Source organism: Centropristis striata, chromosome 4, assembly GCF_030273125.1.
Source record: "Centropristis striata isolate RG_2023a ecotype Rhode Island chromosome 4, C.striata_1.0, whole genome shotgun sequence".
Lineage (NCBI taxonomy): Eukaryota > Metazoa > Chordata > Actinopteri > Perciformes > Serranidae > Centropristis > Centropristis striata.
Genome location: NC_081520.1, coordinates 37,438,108 through 37,456,886, shown reverse-complemented (window position 1 = coordinate 37,456,886; position 18,779 = coordinate 37,438,108). Strand labels below are relative to the sequence as shown.

The 18,779-nt window shown below is 40.8% G+C and overlaps 1 protein-coding gene across 2 annotated transcripts in view; it reads right to left on the bottom strand.

The window, feature by feature from the left end:
* The window catches only part of LOC131969685 (lissencephaly-1 homolog), a 40,018-nt gene that overhangs the window by 6,171 nt on the left and 15,068 nt on the right, over nt 1-18,779 (bottom strand). For both annotated transcript variants that reach the window (XM_059330819.1, XM_059330820.1), the window contains exons 3-9: nt 15,023-15,107; nt 11,332-11,406; nt 10,318-10,524; nt 4,555-4,723; nt 2,426-2,528; nt 2,088-2,316; nt 47-148 (exon numbers count right to left, since the gene is read on the bottom strand). In XM_059330819.1, coding sequence (XP_059186802.1) covers nt 47-148; nt 2,088-2,316; nt 2,426-2,528; nt 4,555-4,723; nt 10,318-10,524; nt 11,332-11,406; nt 15,023-15,107 — 970 coding nt within the window. The remainder of the gene's footprint in view (nt 1-46; nt 149-2,087; nt 2,317-2,425; nt 2,529-4,554; nt 4,724-10,317; nt 10,525-11,331; nt 11,407-15,022; nt 15,108-18,779) is intronic.

The following is an 18,779-nucleotide window of genomic DNA, read 5'->3' as shown; positions in this document are numbered from 1 at the left end:
ATATATATACAAATAATAAAAAGGTTTGGCCTAAGATGTTGCTCACCAGTGTCATAAGGCACATGCCAATGCTAACATCCCACATCTTGATGGTTTTGTCTCTGGAGCCAGACAGCAGGAACGGACCAGCTTTACCACTCTTCTTGGTCTGGTTGAGAACATAGAGGGAAAAATAAAAAAAAATAACAGAACAACAATGGAGCATAATTAATACAAATGCTGGCCTTAAACCAAATGACTTTTCAGGCAATTTCACTGACATAAACACATTTCAAATTAATTTACAAATGACTACATGTCTGATCATGTTCAAACATGCTAACAGGTGCATCTAAAGATTATAACCTGAGTTGGGGCAACCTGTAGTTCACCTGGTAGAGCATACGCCCCATGGTTAAAGCCTGAGGTTCGATTCTGACTTTGGGGCTTTTTGCTGCATGTCATCCCGTTTGTGTTTTTAACGCTTTGGTCTGTTAAAATGTTTTGATATAAAAGGATCTAAACAGTATTTATGTATTTAAGTTATGTTTATCATTATTTGATAAAATGGCCCTGTCTTTTGGCGCAAATATTATATTCACAAAGCCAGCTTTCCCTATCTACCTACCAAACATATCCTTACATGAGACACTGATTTTAGATAATGATAATTTTAAATTTGTTTTTAAAATTTTGGTGACTGACTTGGTTAACCTGTATTTTACTTTTTCAGCTTTTGTCTTATTTAAACACTTCACTATTTGTTTTATGTCACTGAGGCATTAATGAAAAAAAAAGAAATCAGGCAGTCGCTGAACTAGAACATTGAGAGCAGCAGAACATGCCAAATAAAATACCTGCGGGTGTTTTGTGCATCTTTGACTTCGGTTGAAAAACAAAACACCAAAAATCATTTTCTGTGCAGCAGAACAGTGTTGTTCACTGCACACAGGTTAGACTGGGACAACTGCTGTAAGGGCAAATATTGTTTTAATCTGACAAGGTTATAATTGGACACACTTGAGATCACAAGGCATGAGGAGGGAGTCTGGGCTGTCTCTAGGCCATGCTGATATGCAGCCAGATTATGCGAGCACACACTCTTCATTTCAAACTGGTCCGGTTCACGTGGCTGTCACTCTGAGTCGTGACGTATGAGACTCACAGACATGGCTACGCATGTAGAGAAGGAACACACTCTGCATCATGAGATAGTGTCAGTAAAACTGTGCTCATCACTAAGGGAACTCATTACATGACCATTAGTTTACTGGTTAGGTCTGCCTTCACTCAGGGATGCACAGTGACAGTTGTTCAATAACAAATGTCTGACTGCTCAATCACTTGACCTGTAAGTCATTGTCTAGTTTGGGTCAGTGTCTGGAAAATATGTTTCTAGTCCCACGAATATTTCATCAGTGAACGGCCAGTTAGCACACTTATAGTTCAGACTGTTTGACGTGGTTGTATGAGGTACTTATCCATAGTCAGAGTAGTACCTGCATTAGATGGAGGTCAGCATGCCCCCAGTTTGGAGAAGCAGAGAGCAGGACAGGTACCGAATCTAAGCAATGTACTGCTTTTGACAGCCACCTTAACAAAATCTATATCTGTTTAAGTGTACACTATATTTAGAATATTGTTGTGAGTTTAAGTTTACATGGAAGGAAGTGAAGCAAACTGACCAATCGATGCAGTGGTAGACCAGCAACTCCTTTAATACTTTTTTTAATTACCTTTTTTGTCAATGGAGTCTGGTGGCTTTGAAACAAGCATAGATAAAGGCTTCAGTTCTTCATTGAATAGGGCAGTCTGACAGCAAGGTCTAGTGGTGAAATAATCTTAATGTAGTGTACACTTAAACTGATACTGAGGTTACTAAAATACATTTGCCGGTCCTCCTGCCTGCTGCTCCAAAATAGGGCATGTCGAGAGCCATCTACTGTAGGAAATACACTGACTACGGATAAGTACCTCATACAAAACCACTTCAAAAAATCTCAATTATCCCTTTGCAGCGCTGGTAGAGATTTGGCTTTGGATACCTTGAAACTCTTAGGGTCTGCAGGGTTTCAGGCAAACAGAGAGATTTCTGGGTGATCCTTTACCTCAGAGCCTGTGGCCTCCTGGATGGTTGGGTGGGCGCTCTCAGGTGCCCAGGAGATGCACTCCACCACGTGTTCGTGCTCCCGCAGCTCAGCCTTGCACTCTTTGGAGGCCACGACCCACACACGCACCGTCTGGTCGTTGGAGCAGCTGGCAATCAGTGTGCCGTCCTGGTTGGGCCGCACCATACGGACCCACTCCCTGTGGCCTGTGAAGGTCTTCACACAGTAGCTGAGGCACAGAAAACAGAGAAGGAGTCATCATGCTGTAAGAGTGGATGTGACCAAGCAAACAAATCATCATGACAACAGTTTTAAGGATGTTTATAGAGGGTGCCTACCCAGTAGCCACTTCCCACAATTTTATGGTTTTGTCCCTCGAGGCAGAAATGATGTGATCTCCATTGGGCATGATGGCTACAGACGAAACATTGTGGTCATGTCCTGGAAAACAAAAACAAAAATACAAAAACAACATCTCAGTTAGAGCCAGAAACAAATCATGTCATATTCAAAATGCACGCCTTCAGCCACCAACAGCGCCAAAAAACAATGGTTTGGTCGCAATTAGCCAATTAGATGACAAGCGAGGCAGCCAATTTGCCTGGGCTTACTTTGTTCCACGGAGAATAAGAGATGCCTAATTACCTCGACGCTGGGCCATATTTAAGCTGCTAAACAGATGAAGACAACAGTAAGTGTACTCTAAAAGGCCAGCTTAACTGTATGTGTGTGTATGTGTGTGTGTGTGTGTGTGTGTGTGTGTGTGTGTGTGTGTGTGTGTGTGTGTACATACACATGCCATCAGGCTACAATAATGGGTGGCAGCTACACAGAAAAGTGCTATCTGGTGCTGAAGAGGATAATTAAGATGCTGTCCAAATCGGCACTAATCTACTTCACCAGTTGGCCTGTTCTTTTTTTCCTTTTTTAAGATGTAAAAAAAAAAAAAAGTGGCTGAAAAAAAAGTAGTGTAGATGAATTGAGCGTGAATGGAGACGCGAGTAAAAAAAGATAGAAGGATGGATGGGCAGTGGAACAAAACCAGACAGCGTGTTCAGTTTAATAGAAGGTTTTAGACAGCGATCGCTGCACTTCAGGGTTTTTTCTGCACAGTGTGAATGCAGCTCGTCTGCTTGAGGACGTGTGCCAGGAGCTCACACCCTCCTTTATAACAAAAAGAGATTGGCAGACGGAGAAATCTGTTGCTCACTTGAACAAAACTGCAGCATTTACAACTAAAGCATTAATGTAAGAATGTGAGAGTGCTTATTGTGTGTTTGCTAAGTAGGGTTATTTATTTCACTGATATTCATTCATGTCTGCTTCACAGTCAGACGTTAATGGGCACTTATAGCAGACTTATGAAGAGGAGAACAAAAAGCTTCATATTGTTTGGGCTGCTGGCTGATTGGTGGGGGGCCTTCTCATAATTCCAACAAGGAAAAGAAAAAAATCTTAAAACCATTGGGGCTGAGGGAACATGTAGACTGCTGCCATCATTTACTTGGCAATTAGGAGTGTGAAAGTGGGGGGTGTGATTAAGGAGAAGACAGTGAAGACAAGACCAATGGTGTCGTAGTTTCTCAAATAGGAAAAATAATGTAGCAGAGCTTATTAAACAGAGTGTAACCACTTCTAAAAAACACATTATGACGTCAGCAGATCTTCCGTCATTCCTGTCGTAGTCTTTTTAAAGCAGGGGCTGCAAATATATAACAATTTTACGGATGCAAATATGACCATTGTTGGCCTCTCCGTATTATGTCCGAACAGAGTTTACATGCACTGTCTTTGTTATGGTTTACTTCCCATCAGCTGCTGCAGATGTAGCGAATTAAGTCGCCCACTATGTCAACACTAAACTACAAAATCAACACTCCACTGTTTTTAAGTGACATTTTGTTTAGGAAAGATTGTGCAAATATTGCCTTGGTCAGGGACAATGTGACATGTTATAATTTGTCTCTGATTTTGTGAAACAATTTGTGTTATTGTTGTTAGAGTTGATTTAATAAAACCTTAATAACTGCAGCTCAGCAGCCAAGGTTTTCACACCTCAACTTACAAAAAAACTCCTACTTCTTCACAATTTAAATGATGCATTATAAGAAGAGCTGGATCCAAGTGCCTGTAGTAGCATGCTGTGGTGGGGATTAGACAAAATGACTTAAAGAGTCCATTTGTCAGAGGTGGTTGTGAATCTCAGCATAGGTTGCTGTGAACTGGAGCAGATTGAGGCTCATCAGCAGCATCGAATGTGATAACAAACCTCATCTGCACCACCTGAGCCCCGCGCACGGTCACAAGCTACATTTATGATGCAATGACGTGGAAACCACAACAGAGCATGTTCACAAACAGTAGGTAACAGAAATGGGAGCAGCTGTGATGCCGGGCTGCAAATTCTTAACTGAGCATTGAAAAGTAGTCATGCAAAACGTTTTTTTAAAAGAAGTCAACTTCTTACCATGCATGGTCCTGATGCACTCAAAGCCTTGGAAATCCCACAGCTTGATAGTCATGTCTGCAGAGCAGGATGCTAGCAGTTTGCCGGTCTGGTCAAAAGAGATGTCCTGCACAGAATCTGTGTGGCCCTTCAGTGTGCGTTCAAAGTCTCCTGTCTCATAGTCCCACACCTGCAGAAGATAACAGATTCTACATCAGCTGACAGGCAGAGCTAATATATTAGTGTGTATATCACTGGGAAACACATGTATGCTATATATTTCAAACTGAATTCATTTTCACACCCCAGCCAAGCCTCCAAATGTCACATAATTTGTAGCCACATGTCACCTCTTCTTGGGTGAACAGTCTAGCAGCAAAACAAGCTGAGAGGAGAGAACCAGGCTGTCCAGAGACATCATATCAAAACAGGCCTGGGTGATTTTGCTTCAAAATAATATCAATTATTAAGGCTTTCCTACGATAAATATTGCAATATATTTTTTAATTGATTTAAAATAACAAAACTGTTTGTTTTAATCCTTTGATGCTTATGACCAAACCAGTGTGATCATTCTTATGAACTATTCTGAATTTAGAGGGAAACAGCTTGTATATGATATTTAAGAGGGCTTTTGGATTCCACATCAGAATGTCCTGATGTTATTTGAGTGGCTCTCCAGTTTGACCTTTTTTGTGCTAAACTGTGTTTGTGGTACCGCTACCTTAAGCAGCAATCCTTATGTGGCACATCTGCCCTATTGTCCAGAATAAAGACTGAAATGAATCATTCTGTGCTCTTTCCTACTCTGAGACGTCCTCCATTTTAATTGACGTGAACCTTGTACAATGGCTGACGTTAAACTGGTGGGAATGGTTGATCAGTTTATAACAATATGGTTATTGGCCATATCGAACATAAAATGATATTAAAATATATGGGATACATTTGATACATCGCCCACCCCTATATTACAACCCTGAAAATTGAGACATGCTAAGACAACATTACCCTACTGCAATGTCATTCAGCCTAAGAGCTCATTCAGGCCTCAGTTTGCAGACTCCACACACACTTTGTATATTGAATTCCAGAGTCAGTGACGCATTGCCGTTGCTCATGGCAGGGATGCATGTGCCAGGATGCCGATTAGGGTTACAGTTAGGCCTGATAAAAACAGAGACAGTTTATTGTGCTGAGTGTGGTACTGCCAGTTGGAGTACAGACAGAACATGGAGCGTACAGTAGTAAACCTCAGTTTCTAGCCTGAGAGAGCTGTTATGTTTCAGGCTTTCAAGCAGACAGACGGTTTGTCACTGAGGGATAAACCCTCCTTGGTTCCTCTCTTGGGGTGGGGGATTTTGGGCAGACGGTGACAGGAGACCCCCGCCTCCTCCCCCTTCGCCCTAGTCCTTCTGCCTCCCCCCCAGAGGAAGCTACAGACAGTGCAGATGGCCGCGAGTTACAAAGTGCAGGGGGGTTACCCTGGAGAAGATCAACGCAGTAAATGTGTTTGGAGGTACACCAGGTTTACACACATTAGAGTGTGCACACATAATCCAATAACTACCTGTAACTCAATGCTCTCCACTAGCAGTTAATACTGGCACTCCTTCGGGGCATTATTAAAGCAGAAAACATGCCCCATTTAATGATTAATAGTTTACATTCTTTCAGGGAAAACGCCTTGCATCGTTGGCGTTCAAAACTCAACAATAATACAAAGACGTTCTTTGTATATGCCATTCATTAAGTAAGCAATGAGTAAGCTGACACCCAAGCACGTTGCCCTTGTCTAAATTAACCTGAATGCTGGTTGACATGTGTGAGCGAGCACAGCGCTGCACCCAGGACCTGCTGATTTACATACTGTGAAAGGTTAGAGCTGAACTCAAGGTAACATCTTGCCATGCAAAGATCTGCCACGTAAGCAGAGGAGAGAGGACGAGGAAAAAGAGGGGGAGGATGAGGAACAGAGAATGAAACAACACAAACACACCTCGGTACCCACATCTCCGATTAGCTCTGATGCAAGTGTGGATGAGATGGACACAGCTGTTCAGTTTGTCGACTTTCAGAAATAACTCTAATCTAAAAAAAAAACTAGAAACAACCTGGTAATTAGTGAGAATTGGAAGTGCTAGGCTAAGCTAACCTAGCTGTTTATCTGTATCATATTTCATTGCTTACCTTATCTGTCAATGTATTCTATTTTATTGCTCAGAATGGTTAAAACACATCTTCTTTGCGGTGTCCATGTTGTTTACACATTATGACATGAAGCTCATGAACATACCAAGTCACAAGAACGACTTCTGTGACGACTGTGACTGCCACTTTGGTTTTCATCATAAACAAATGATCATTACTGAAGATTTATTGATTTAATTGCAACTTTAATTGGCCACAATCACAAAGAACAGTCATAATTTCCTAAAGCCCAATGTGGCGTTGGCAAATCACTTGTTTTGTCCAACCTAGAGTTCAAAACTTAAAGTATTGTTTGTTCAACACATACAAGAAAAAAGCATATCCTCACAATTGAGAACTTGTAAATAGTTAATTCCAGTTTGATGTGCCAACTACTGCAGTTTCTGTATTGTCCAAAACTTACATGAGCTAGATGGATACCTCATTTGACTGGTTTGGGCAAAACAAAATGAAAACCTCCAAACAAGAAAAGCCCAACATGACCACAATGTCAGGCCAAATGTATAAAATGAACCAAAATGGCAGTCGAGTCTGATTATCAGGCGGTGCAGCCTCACTGGCAGGAGATGGAAAACCGATGAGCCTCTCAGCCCGTGTAAAGAGCACTACTCCTCAGTTAAAAATTTAACAGAGCTGTTCAGGAGGAGAAAAGTAGGACACAGGGGGAGTCAGGCCAGGCCACAGAGAGCTGAGGCAGCCAGGAAAGAAGGTGCAAGAAAGCAGCGTTGAATTTTAGATGTGGGCCTCCTGCAGGATGGATAGCTCTGATGGTGGTGGTGGTGGTGGGTCGTCATGACGGGGCAGCTGATGCATTAAGTGGAAGATAAATGGGGCAGGATGCTGGGAGGCAGGGTAGCAGTGAGAGGGAGGGGTGGGGTTCGGAAAAAAGGAAGAAGATGCCAAAACAGAGAGAGGAATCCCTGCTGTGTGGGCGTAGCTGAGGCGATGTACATGTGTCTCTCATTGTCTCATGAATAAAATATACAGAACAAACAGCTCAGAGTATTGGCATTGTGCAGTGAGGCAAGGAAGAGCTGCTACTGCTGCAAAAATAGCCCAGAGACAGACTATGGAGTTTATATATGGAATCTAGGGATACATAGACGACAGAGAGGAAGAGACACTTGTGTAATCAGGGCGTGTCTGGGAAGGAGAGCTAGAGCAGGCGAGGTAATGCTTAAGAGGCGTAATGGATGAAAGGAAGAGGAGGAGGAGAGAGGAGCAGCATTAGACGGAGTGAGCAAAGCCTGTGTGGAAGAGCTGCCACCAAGCTGGCACTAAATTGAAAAAGACCACTCAGTCAATTTTAAACCTGAATCCTATTATTGTAATGTGGGGAGGACGTCTGAAAACAAGCAAGCAGGAAGCACGCCGCGGTCTGTCTCTAAAGCCAGATGATGTGCTTATAATCACCTTGAACTGCACAGCAATGTATGTCTCTATTTTTCGTTTGCCAATATTCAAAGTCAAACAGGGGAAACTCCAAAATGAGACAAAAGATAAATCTTTATGAAGTCTCTTTGTCTTTGATACCAGGCAGGCAAATATGCTTCTGAGAAATGGAAAGACATGATACTCTACTTACAGAATGATTTCAAACGTCTTCAATGGAAACATAAGCATACTCAAATATCCCCCATACAGAGCAACAGCTGTGCTTTCTGTGTGAGCTGGAAAGGGAAATGCATTTTCTGGTTTGGTTTGTAATGGCTTGTAGAAATAGTTCCAGGGTTCTTACAGCTTTTTCAGAGTAAAATTCAAGCCCTCTTCAAGCAATTTACCAAAAATCCCCAGACTCTCAAAGTCTTTATCGTCACACGGTCTACAGCAATGATACTTTATTTTACCATCGATTCATATTAACTTTCATTGCATTTTTGCATCATGATTAATGACCTATGTTTTTATTGCTTGGTCATTTCTAGAGTAATGGATTAAGGATTTATCTAGTTTAGTCTGGTATGAGACACCAGAAGACAACAAACAAATATGACGATGGTGTTTGACTTACATAAGTGACTGTGTAGATGAAGCACCAGATTATGTTGAAAATAGCATTTTTCAAGGAGCATATTCACATTCATAACCTTTAAAAACATAATGGCTTACTGTGTACGGACCCTGTAGCTCTGCACAGAGGCACAAAGGCGTCCTTCTCTTAGCCAATATTAGGTGATAATTGAAAAATATTTCCTCCTTTAAAAGAGGATGTTATTGTTGTTAACACTAATAATATACTTTTCAATTGTTCCTTGAGTTGTGTGGCAGTAAAGCTTAATTTATGAGTGAAAGTGTCCTGTGACAACGTGTTGGCTGAGAGATGTTTTTGTAGTTCAGTTGCTACTTTAGCAACTAGATATTCAGCACTGCTGCGCTTTGTTTATATTACCTCAAAGAAATGTCAACAAATGTTGAATTAATGAAGGAGAATGAAAATTGTTTTTCTTTGTTGAGAGAAGAAAGAAAGGGATCAGGTTGTCTTGCCTGCTCACTGTTTTCACAACTAATGTATACATCCTGTACTCAAATCAGTCTACCAGAGGTTTCAGAGAGATTGACCGTCAACATCCTTCTTCTCACCAGCTTAGATTTTGCTTAATGAATAAGATAAATTCAGCTCTGCAACAAATGGCAGCATCTGTGACCTCAGTTTAACATCAGCTGTCTTATCATATATATATTAACGTCTGACAAGTAATCAGCTGACAACATTATAAATTAGCCTGAAGCAACAACAAAACTAGAAAAACTTTTAGACAACAGAAGACAATGCTTTAAATGTGGATGTTGCTGCAAAGTAGCTACAAACACTAAACTATATCTTCAACCAAACCACACAGAAGATCGAAACAATCACCACAGTTTCAAGATTAGTGTCACAAATTCATAATCGGACCAAATGTGAAATATGGTCACAGTCTCCAGTTCTGGTTCTGAGTTATGACAATGAATAACATTTTTACAGAACATTATTATGTAACAGTGAAGTTGACCTTATTGGATATAAAATGTCATCACTTCATCATTAAGAGTATTAAATGTTTGTTGAAATTTGCTGTAATTAATGTATGTCTTCTTTCATTTTGGCCAGAAATGTATTTTGTGAGGTCACAGTGACCTTTGACCACCAGAATCAAATCCTTTCATTCTTGAGTACAAGAGGACGTTTGTGCCAAAAGTCTTGCAATGGTTGTAATGCATGTTTCTCTTATCTACTTCGACTTTGGAGACTGTTAAATGCTCAATAGATTTAGGGTCATCTGATCATGTGCAGCAACGAACACAACCCTACAGGTTTCAACTGGAACCTCCAGCAGCGGTTTCACTGCTTTGCACACCTTCAGACCAAAGACGATAGACTAATCAGTGAAAAACACCCGAAGCAGCTTTTATATGGAAAACCTGCCTACTTTCAACACTGCAGAACACGGTTAGAAAACCCTGAAAAACAGTTTAAACACCATTTCAACTAAAAAAAAGATTAAGGATATTAGTTCCGCAGCCCCATTTGAAGGCAAGCTCTGCAACAAATCCATTGTCAGACCTTCACTCCCACCACCCGGCAGCACTGACCTTTATTGTTGCATCCTCGGAAGCAGACACCATGACACTGAAGACCGGGTGGAAGATGACGCGGGTGACTGGACTGCGGTGACCACTCAGCGCGTACCTTTCTGGCGGGCGTGGGATCCACTCTTTGGGGTCGCGCTTCTGAGTTACGGGCCCACCGAGGGTGATCTCCTCCTTCGCTTCATTCAGTTTGGATTCAAGCTCCATCACCTGCCCGGGGAGTACAGGTACAAGTTAACAGTGCAGAGGCAGGAAGTTATACTTCTACAATCCAGATTCCATAAAAGTTGGGACGGACGTAAATAAAAACAGAATGCATCAAATTCAGAATTTGTACATGGGCCTGTCACAACAATTACAATGTCGACTTATCACGCTAAGCGAAAGCCATCGAGGTCATGTCATATATCGTACGATATCGACCGCTTTGTTGTGTTTGTTTACAAAACAGTTTAATCATTAAAGCAGCAGGGTTTTCCTGAAAAGACTTGCCTGCAACACCCAAGTCGAATTAACAGAAAAAAGATTAGATTAATATTGACTATTTCAATTTCTTCTGGGTCAATATATCATCCAACAAAATGTAGCAATCGTTACAGGCCCAAGTGTTCATTTAGACAAAACAGAAGTTTATCAGTTTGAACATAAAATATATCATATGTCCAGTTTTCATTTGAATATGTAAAAAAAAAAAAAAAAAGATTAGCAAATTATCCCATTTTTGTTTAATTCATATTTTAGAAAATGTCCCAACTTACTTAAAATTGTTTTGTTTTTTTTTGTAAAAAATATGCTCATGTATAGATAAATACACCAGGAAGGAAATACATAAAACAACACTTCTTTGTTTTCTGTGTTTTAAACTGATTCGTATGTATTAATTGTTGGATTAGTGCTTGCTTTTTCCTTGCTTCCTTCTTTTCGGTGTCAACAGTGGATTCAGCAGTAATGTCATGAACCATTCACAAGACTGCAATCCCCACAAGCATTCTTTGAGGAGAAAAACACCCCACAAACCTTCTTTTGTAATCTGATGACTGAGGTCCATTTCTTTTCCAAAAGGCCGGCGTACTTCTTATCCAATTCTTCATTCTGTGAAGAAAAGAGGGAGGGGGGTCAGAAAAAAAGGATATCAGACAAACGTGAAGAAAGCCAATCAAAATTGTGGGCTCAGCATAATAAGTGAGGCCTGTGGGAGGGGGGCAGCTGGGGGGGCATACTGAGGTCTTTGGCTATAGTAAGAAAGAACAGGGAATTATTTACACACCCCTCACAGGCCAACACTGACTGCCAGACACCGTCAACCTACTGTACAACACACTCACACACAAACACATATATGCTACACACACACACAAGAACACACCCTAGTCCTAATCCTTCTCACACAAGCTAATCTCCTGCAGACAAGAAAGGCTTAGGCGGTTTACAGCCACACACCCGGTACTGGAGGCAGCGGTGGAAGTTAACTTGTGGCAGTCCTGGCAGACAGAAGCTGATTCCACCTGCGGGCTAATACCACGAGCTGGCCACCAGCTTTTACATAACGGACTTCATGGCAAATACAGGCTGTTCCTTACTGCCAAGAAACAAAACAATGTGGTGGCATTTTTTTCTCTGGCGCTACATACAAACTAAAAATAAAACCGGGCCTGAAACAAATTATTCTTTTCATTATCAATTAACCTGCCGATTATTTTCTACATAAAAACACAATTTCAAAAAGTGACAAATGCCCTTGATCTTCTCACAGAGCCTAAGGTAATGTTCTCAATTTACTTGTTCTGTCCAGCCAACAATCAAATATACTATAATATTTATTTTCCATCACGTAAGAGAAAGAAAAGCAGCAAAGCTTCACATTTGAAAAGTTGAAGCAAGGGAACTTTTTAGCATTTCTGTCAATCAACTAATTGTTCAGGCTGTATATTACAGGAAAAAAAGTCAAAATTAGCTAATATTCGTCAAGGTCTTGAACTCTGAGTTTTCCCATTTAGTTCTCTTTGTCAGTATCTATGACAATAAGCAGTAACTGCAGGTTCATTTGTGTCCCACTTTCACTTGTTTTCCATTGTCTGTAGTCATCAACCTTTTCTTTCTTTCTTTGTTTGGCCATAGTAACACAACGCAAAGCTAAGAGCAAGTCTGTTTGTAAACTTACCCACCACTGCTGGGTGATAGAAAACAGATCATGCACTCAAATTTTTTTTTTATCAGGAAAGTCGCCATAGACACCTAGTTCGAAAATGCAAATGCTTTAAACAGTGAGACAAAGGATCATATATTTATATGACAGCCTTTGAAACATTACTTAAACTATCACACTTTTAACATGTGACAGTAATGGAAGGACTTTCTTCTTTCCCTTAAAATATAATCACAGGCAAAGAAAAGAAGAAGTGAATCTTTGTTATTCTATACACCCATCACAGTATTGTTGGTACCACTGTGTGTAGAAAAAAATGCCTTGAGGCTGTTACTAACTATCAAAGCATCAAAAACCCACATTGACAGACAGCCATGAGTGTCAGTGAGGGAGAAAATTAGCCTTGCGCTCCAATTTCACAGCGAGCTCCTCGAGCCTCGTCTGGAAACAAAAGCCGACCTCGAGGTGTGGAGAGTCGCAGGCACCGCAGATGCTTATATTTAACACTTATCAATGACAAGAGGTGATTCCTCGGCCTAGCGTGAGGTGTATATCAGGACAAAGACAAAGGCACTGCAGAGAAATGGAGGAGAAAGAAAACAGAGAGGGAGAGCAGGGAACCCAGTTTGGACGAGTATGCCATCATCTAATCTGCCATCTGCCTGGACACCCTGCCCATTACACCAACACACACAAAGACGGACACGCACGCATGAGAAGTGCCAGACTTCACTGCAGCCTGCCAGTCTGTTGACAGTCGATAGCAACCATGTTTGTGTGTGTTTGTATATGCATGCAGGTATGTACATTTTCTTTTAAGCGGCAAGATAAACTAAACCTTGGCCCCGTTTACTATTACCACTATGAAACCTGCTTGTCCACATCGCATAACAGAACAGTAAACTTAAAGTAGCCACAAAAAGCTTAAAAGTAAAGGTAAAAGTCTTTCAATTCACTCTGAACAAAATGTAACGTGGTGTCAAAAATCACTTGATTGTTTAACATGGTGCTGCCAAGGTGTGTGCGGCTGAATGCTAATGCCCAACAGGGTGCACGCTATCCCTCCGTGCCATTCATCTATTATTCAGCCTGCTTCCACCGGGCTGCCACAGAGCAACGTCTGGAAGAAGAACGAATAAAGACGCAGAGGAGCAGGGGGTGGGGTGTCACGTGAACACAAGGTGAAGAGGTGTGGAGAGGCAGAGGAAGAGGAAGAAAAGAGTCTTAGATGAAAGAGTCTGAGATCAAAATGGGTTGAGATCAATCAGTGTGCCAATGAGCAGGGGAGCTTCTGAAACTTTGGAAGCACATGAATCAAATTTTAGGAGAACAATTTTCTAAAATAGTCATTATTTCCACCACTATGTTTGGAATTTCCAGGGGTGAACATTTTCATTCACATTTTGGCTCGACAGTACATTATGTATGAAATAATACAATGACTATGAGGTATAAATGCTGTATTTCTGTCAGAAATTGTTGACCCAACATTGTGTCGATCATGTTTAGACTCTGAAACTATTGTTTGTCCAAGTTTTTGGAACAGTTTCTATCTTCTATATTTCTTCAAATCTGTCAAAAACCTTTAGAGAGCCATTTCAATCAACCAATCAAACTTCATTTGTATCGCACTTTTCATGCAAAAGAAATGTAACATAAAGTGCTGACCACTCAGAGCCACCGTACAAGCATATTAGTCATTTCTAATCATTTCTAAACCTTGCATCTAATGTAAATGTGTATTGTACAGGTATTGTTGGAACATTAACCTCATAGTTATTGTTTCATTTCAGATCCAGTGTGCAGAAGTCCAAAACAGCACAAATATCACTTTTATTCTAGTTAAACAACGTGGATTGTGCAGTGGCTTTTGGTTAAAAATCTGGGTGAAAAACAAAAAGTATAGGACAAAGTGCAAAATGACAAATGAAAAGAACATGGTCCAGCTTCAGTGTTACTTGAATATTTTGTGTAAAGCAAAATAATCCAAGTGTCAACTTTATAAGGTATACCAATACAATCAAACACAACAGCTCTGCCAACTTTATGAGGTTTATAATGTTATTGCAATGGTCTTTCATTATTTCCATATCCCTATTTACATACATGAGAGACAACACTTTAATACGATGCTGTGCAGTATATTAAAGGCATCGTAAAAATAGTCTTTATGGCACAACAGTTTTAGTGGATTTCATTAGTTTGTACAGGTCTACCTTGTAAAGTGGCCACTGAGTGAATTTTAAACAGATACAAACCCAAATTCTCATTTCATCAGAAAATTAAACCAATAATTAAAAAAGAAAAATCAACACATATACCACAGTGTTCTTGTAAATGCAATTTCCACAAGTGGAAAAAAACTCAAGATGAATTAACAGCATGTAGCACCGACCCCCTAATCAGACAGACCACCATAATTAGGTGCAGGTGCTCCCGGTCACACTCGTGAACATGTTGACTAAAATGAGATATTAAGTGAAAATCAAGGCATATTGTTTGTATAAATTGGCCTGATTGGCTGTGCGGATGTGTGTGTGTGTCCACCCATAATCCACTCACATTATCTAATTCCGCCTCCTTCTTGAAAGTGGAATATGCTTCTTCATATCCATTGGAACGTAGATAATCGGCTATCGCTCGATTTCTGAAACAGACAAAGAGGACCCATAATTAGTTCTCCTGATTAGCAGACAAGATAGTTGTTAAAGTGCCACGAGAAATGACGTGAGTAATGGAGTTGTATTCAATGCTGTAAAACAAAGACAGAAAATTAGCATGTTCAGGAAAAGTCTCAGACAAAGATTTACAATTTACACATTCAGACTGTGTTATCATGGTTCTAGCCATATAATAAAATCGCTTGGCATGCATAAATGCAGTCTAGCACTACATATAACAATACACACAGACAGTCTGCTGCTCTCTCACACAAACACGCACACACACACACACCCTTCTCCGCCCATTTGACACAAATCAAGAACACATCTGTCTGGTTTCTATAATGAGCTCTTGTTGCTGTGGGCAAATAATGGAAAGGGATGACTCCCCATGGTGTAGATAAGGGGAAAATGAGAGTCAGTGTATATCCCACCATCACCTACATAAACACAAAGACAGACATTTAATGGAGAAGCAGAATCCTCCCTGTGAAGTGAAACTGCTTCAGGATACTGCTCTACTCCAGTTCATCTCTTTTAATGCACAAGTTTGCAGAGGTAGCCATTCTAAGGCACCACACCTTTCAGAAAGCCGAAACAAAGATGGTGGGAATGGTAGCAGAGGGGTGTGTTTCGGTCCTACTATTTCAAATATGTGAAGAGAGAAGCCCAGATAGCACAGACAATAGACTAGCAGAACTGAAAGTGAGGGAAAAGGAGGCTATGTTCACCCATCCTCTCTTTGTGTCCCGGGCTGCCAAAAGGAAAATACACACATTTATAACACACACACAGCTAACATACACACTGACTTCTGACCCACTGAAAATCTGTTCTAGTAAAGTAAAAATAAAATATATTTTTCGTAGTCATCAATCCAATTGTTGTATATCTGTCATGCTAAGGCCTTAATCATACATTATAGTACAGCAGCCATTTTTGATCAACACATGAAGAGGGGTTGCAATAACCAGTGCTAAAAATAATGAAGCCAGTGATTTACAGAGAAACTATAATGCTTTCAAAGATATAACATACAGTTGGAGTATGATCAGGAAGTTTTGACAACTCAGGGTATTCTGGCATCTGCTGCTTCAATCTTTGCGGTTCTTTTTTTCCTCATTGTATTGATAAATCTCTGGAATACCCCTTCATGAAAAGAGAATCTTAACCTGCAGTTGTAATGACCTAACAACTCATGTGAAACTCGTTATATCTTCAGGGTCAGTCTTGTTTTTCTTTCGACTTTTCTTGTTGTGTTTTTAGTTTTTCTACACCAGACCAGGCACTTAAAAAGACTTGCAAATGAGGGAAGGAGACACACAGAGACTGAATTCATAAATGTCCGATAAAAATGCTGTTATATTCTTATATTAATATATTTCCTAGAATGCCGTCGTCAAGTCGTCAAGTGTTCGCGCACAGTGAACCCACCAATAAAGCCAGGAGAAGCCAGACAAGCTGTCAGGCAAGCAAGGCTCTGAGGTGCCAACATGAAGAGGGTGGGGGGCACAATCTGTCAGCCCAGCCTGTGCCCCCTGCGCCCTCTCGGTCAGTGTTGAGCAATGAAACCACCATCTCCCTCTGCCCACCTGAATCCCCATGACAACAGGAGCAGGCCTAGTTACATCTCAAGGTTAGCAGGAGGTTATCTTCTCCTCTGACAGCCTGCCTGCTGCAAGTCTGCAAAACCAGAGGGGAGGGCCAGGGTGGAGCATGTCTGAGAAAGTGTATAAGCAGGCGCGGAGAGCTGCAGGTGAGGCAAGCTGAGGCACAGAGGAAGCTTTGATGTGGGATGGGTGTGTCAGGGGAGTGAGTATGAGCAGGTGTGCTTCCACCAAACACAACAATGAGATGTCACACCACTTATTTACAGTCAAATCCAGAGGATAGGGTATCAGGGACACTACCTGGCTGCAAAAAACAACCATGAACCAAATTCTGACAGGCCACAACTAAAGATTGAAATTATGGAAAGGCATTCAGTGCTGGTTCATTAATCAAATCTTTCTTTGAAAGACAAAAAATGCAGGAAATCAAATCACTTTTTAGGGATGTGACGAGTTATATGTAGGTCCAAGGAGAATACAAGTAAATTGGGAATTATTCTACTTCAATGTCAATCTATAAGCACATAGAAGTAGACAAACGTCACTTTGACTGCTTATACGTAACACATGAGTAAGTACCCATGGCACTTATTCATGTGTTGTCTGCTAACTAGATCTTTGTCTTGTTAGCTTGTGTTGTATGAACTCTAAACTTTTGCTAGGGATAAAAGCATCTGCTAAATGAAACTGCAACATTGTAACTTTCTTTGCTGCATGGTGTTCTATGCAAACCACATGGTTGAACATTTTGTTTATGCCCCTCCTGGGGATTGGGTAGTAATCATGAATCGTATCCAGTATATTTGAAGTGTTATTACATGGAGCAAGAACAAAAGCACACACATGTGATCATCTGCTTTAAAACAGCACCGCCACACAGCAAAGCAAGTGAACAAAATGGGGGCTAATATTTATACAAAACATCTCCTGCTCCTGTTTTTGAATGCATATTGTTTCAAATATAAGCACTCAAAAGCGTAGCTTAGCAGCAGTGGACAATACTGTCAGAGTATCTGTCAAAGAGCTTCACTGCTGAAAGCAGACATGAACAAGGTACCAACCACTCCCATGACCCCCCACTGCACCCTACATGCGACAAAATGATAAAAACAAACCACACACCAGCACGCAATCTTCAATATATCCAGTCCCCCAAGACTGAGAGAAACAGGGAAAGCAATGTGTACTAATGTCGACAGAAGGGGAGCAAACCGGATGGTTTCCATGGTTACTAGCAGCCCACAGCTAGATGACGTGATGAGGAGATAGTGAGAAAGAGGGCAGGGTGAGTACGTGGACAAATAGAAGAAGGGAAAAAGAACAATAGATGGACTGAAAGCCCATATTGTAGCTGTAAACATATTCTGTTTCAATGAGATCAAAAGGTTTCTCTGTGAGGACTGAAAACAGCACTAATCATTCACAAAATATTCAGGAACTACAAAAGCAATGTCTTTTTTGAGTCTCAAATGGGTTATATCAGTGTTGTGGTCAGTAACACCTTCCTTACAGAGCTGCTCATGTGCTCTATAAACCCTTAATGGAGTGAGAGGGAAATTGTCTGTGACACAAACGGAGAAGAGGGAGAGATGCATGACTTCATCCTTCTGAGAAGAGAAGTGAGTCAGCCATCCAGAATGTTGTCTGCCAATGACGTCACTTCCTCCCAATCCCTGCTCTATGATCAGTCACTTTCACATCATTTTTAAGATGAGCAACACTAAAACAGCCACCACCCTTGCATAATTTCACTTAATTCTGTGCACATGCCATATAACCTCCATTTCCACATAATTTCCCCCGTTTCTACACTGTCCTCTGTTAAAAAGTGATTAAAAACGTGAGTAGTTTTAATAACTAAAACATTTCACTGTTAAGCCGTATGAAGTGTACTGCATAATACATCAATAGCATCTCATGTAGTTCAAAAACAGGATAAGCTGTACCTGGTGGTGGCTGGGCTGTTCTGTTTCAATGGTCATTGGATTATGATTCAGTATTAACCCATGTTTAGGCTTTTTAGTATGGCCAACAGCATAGTTGAGC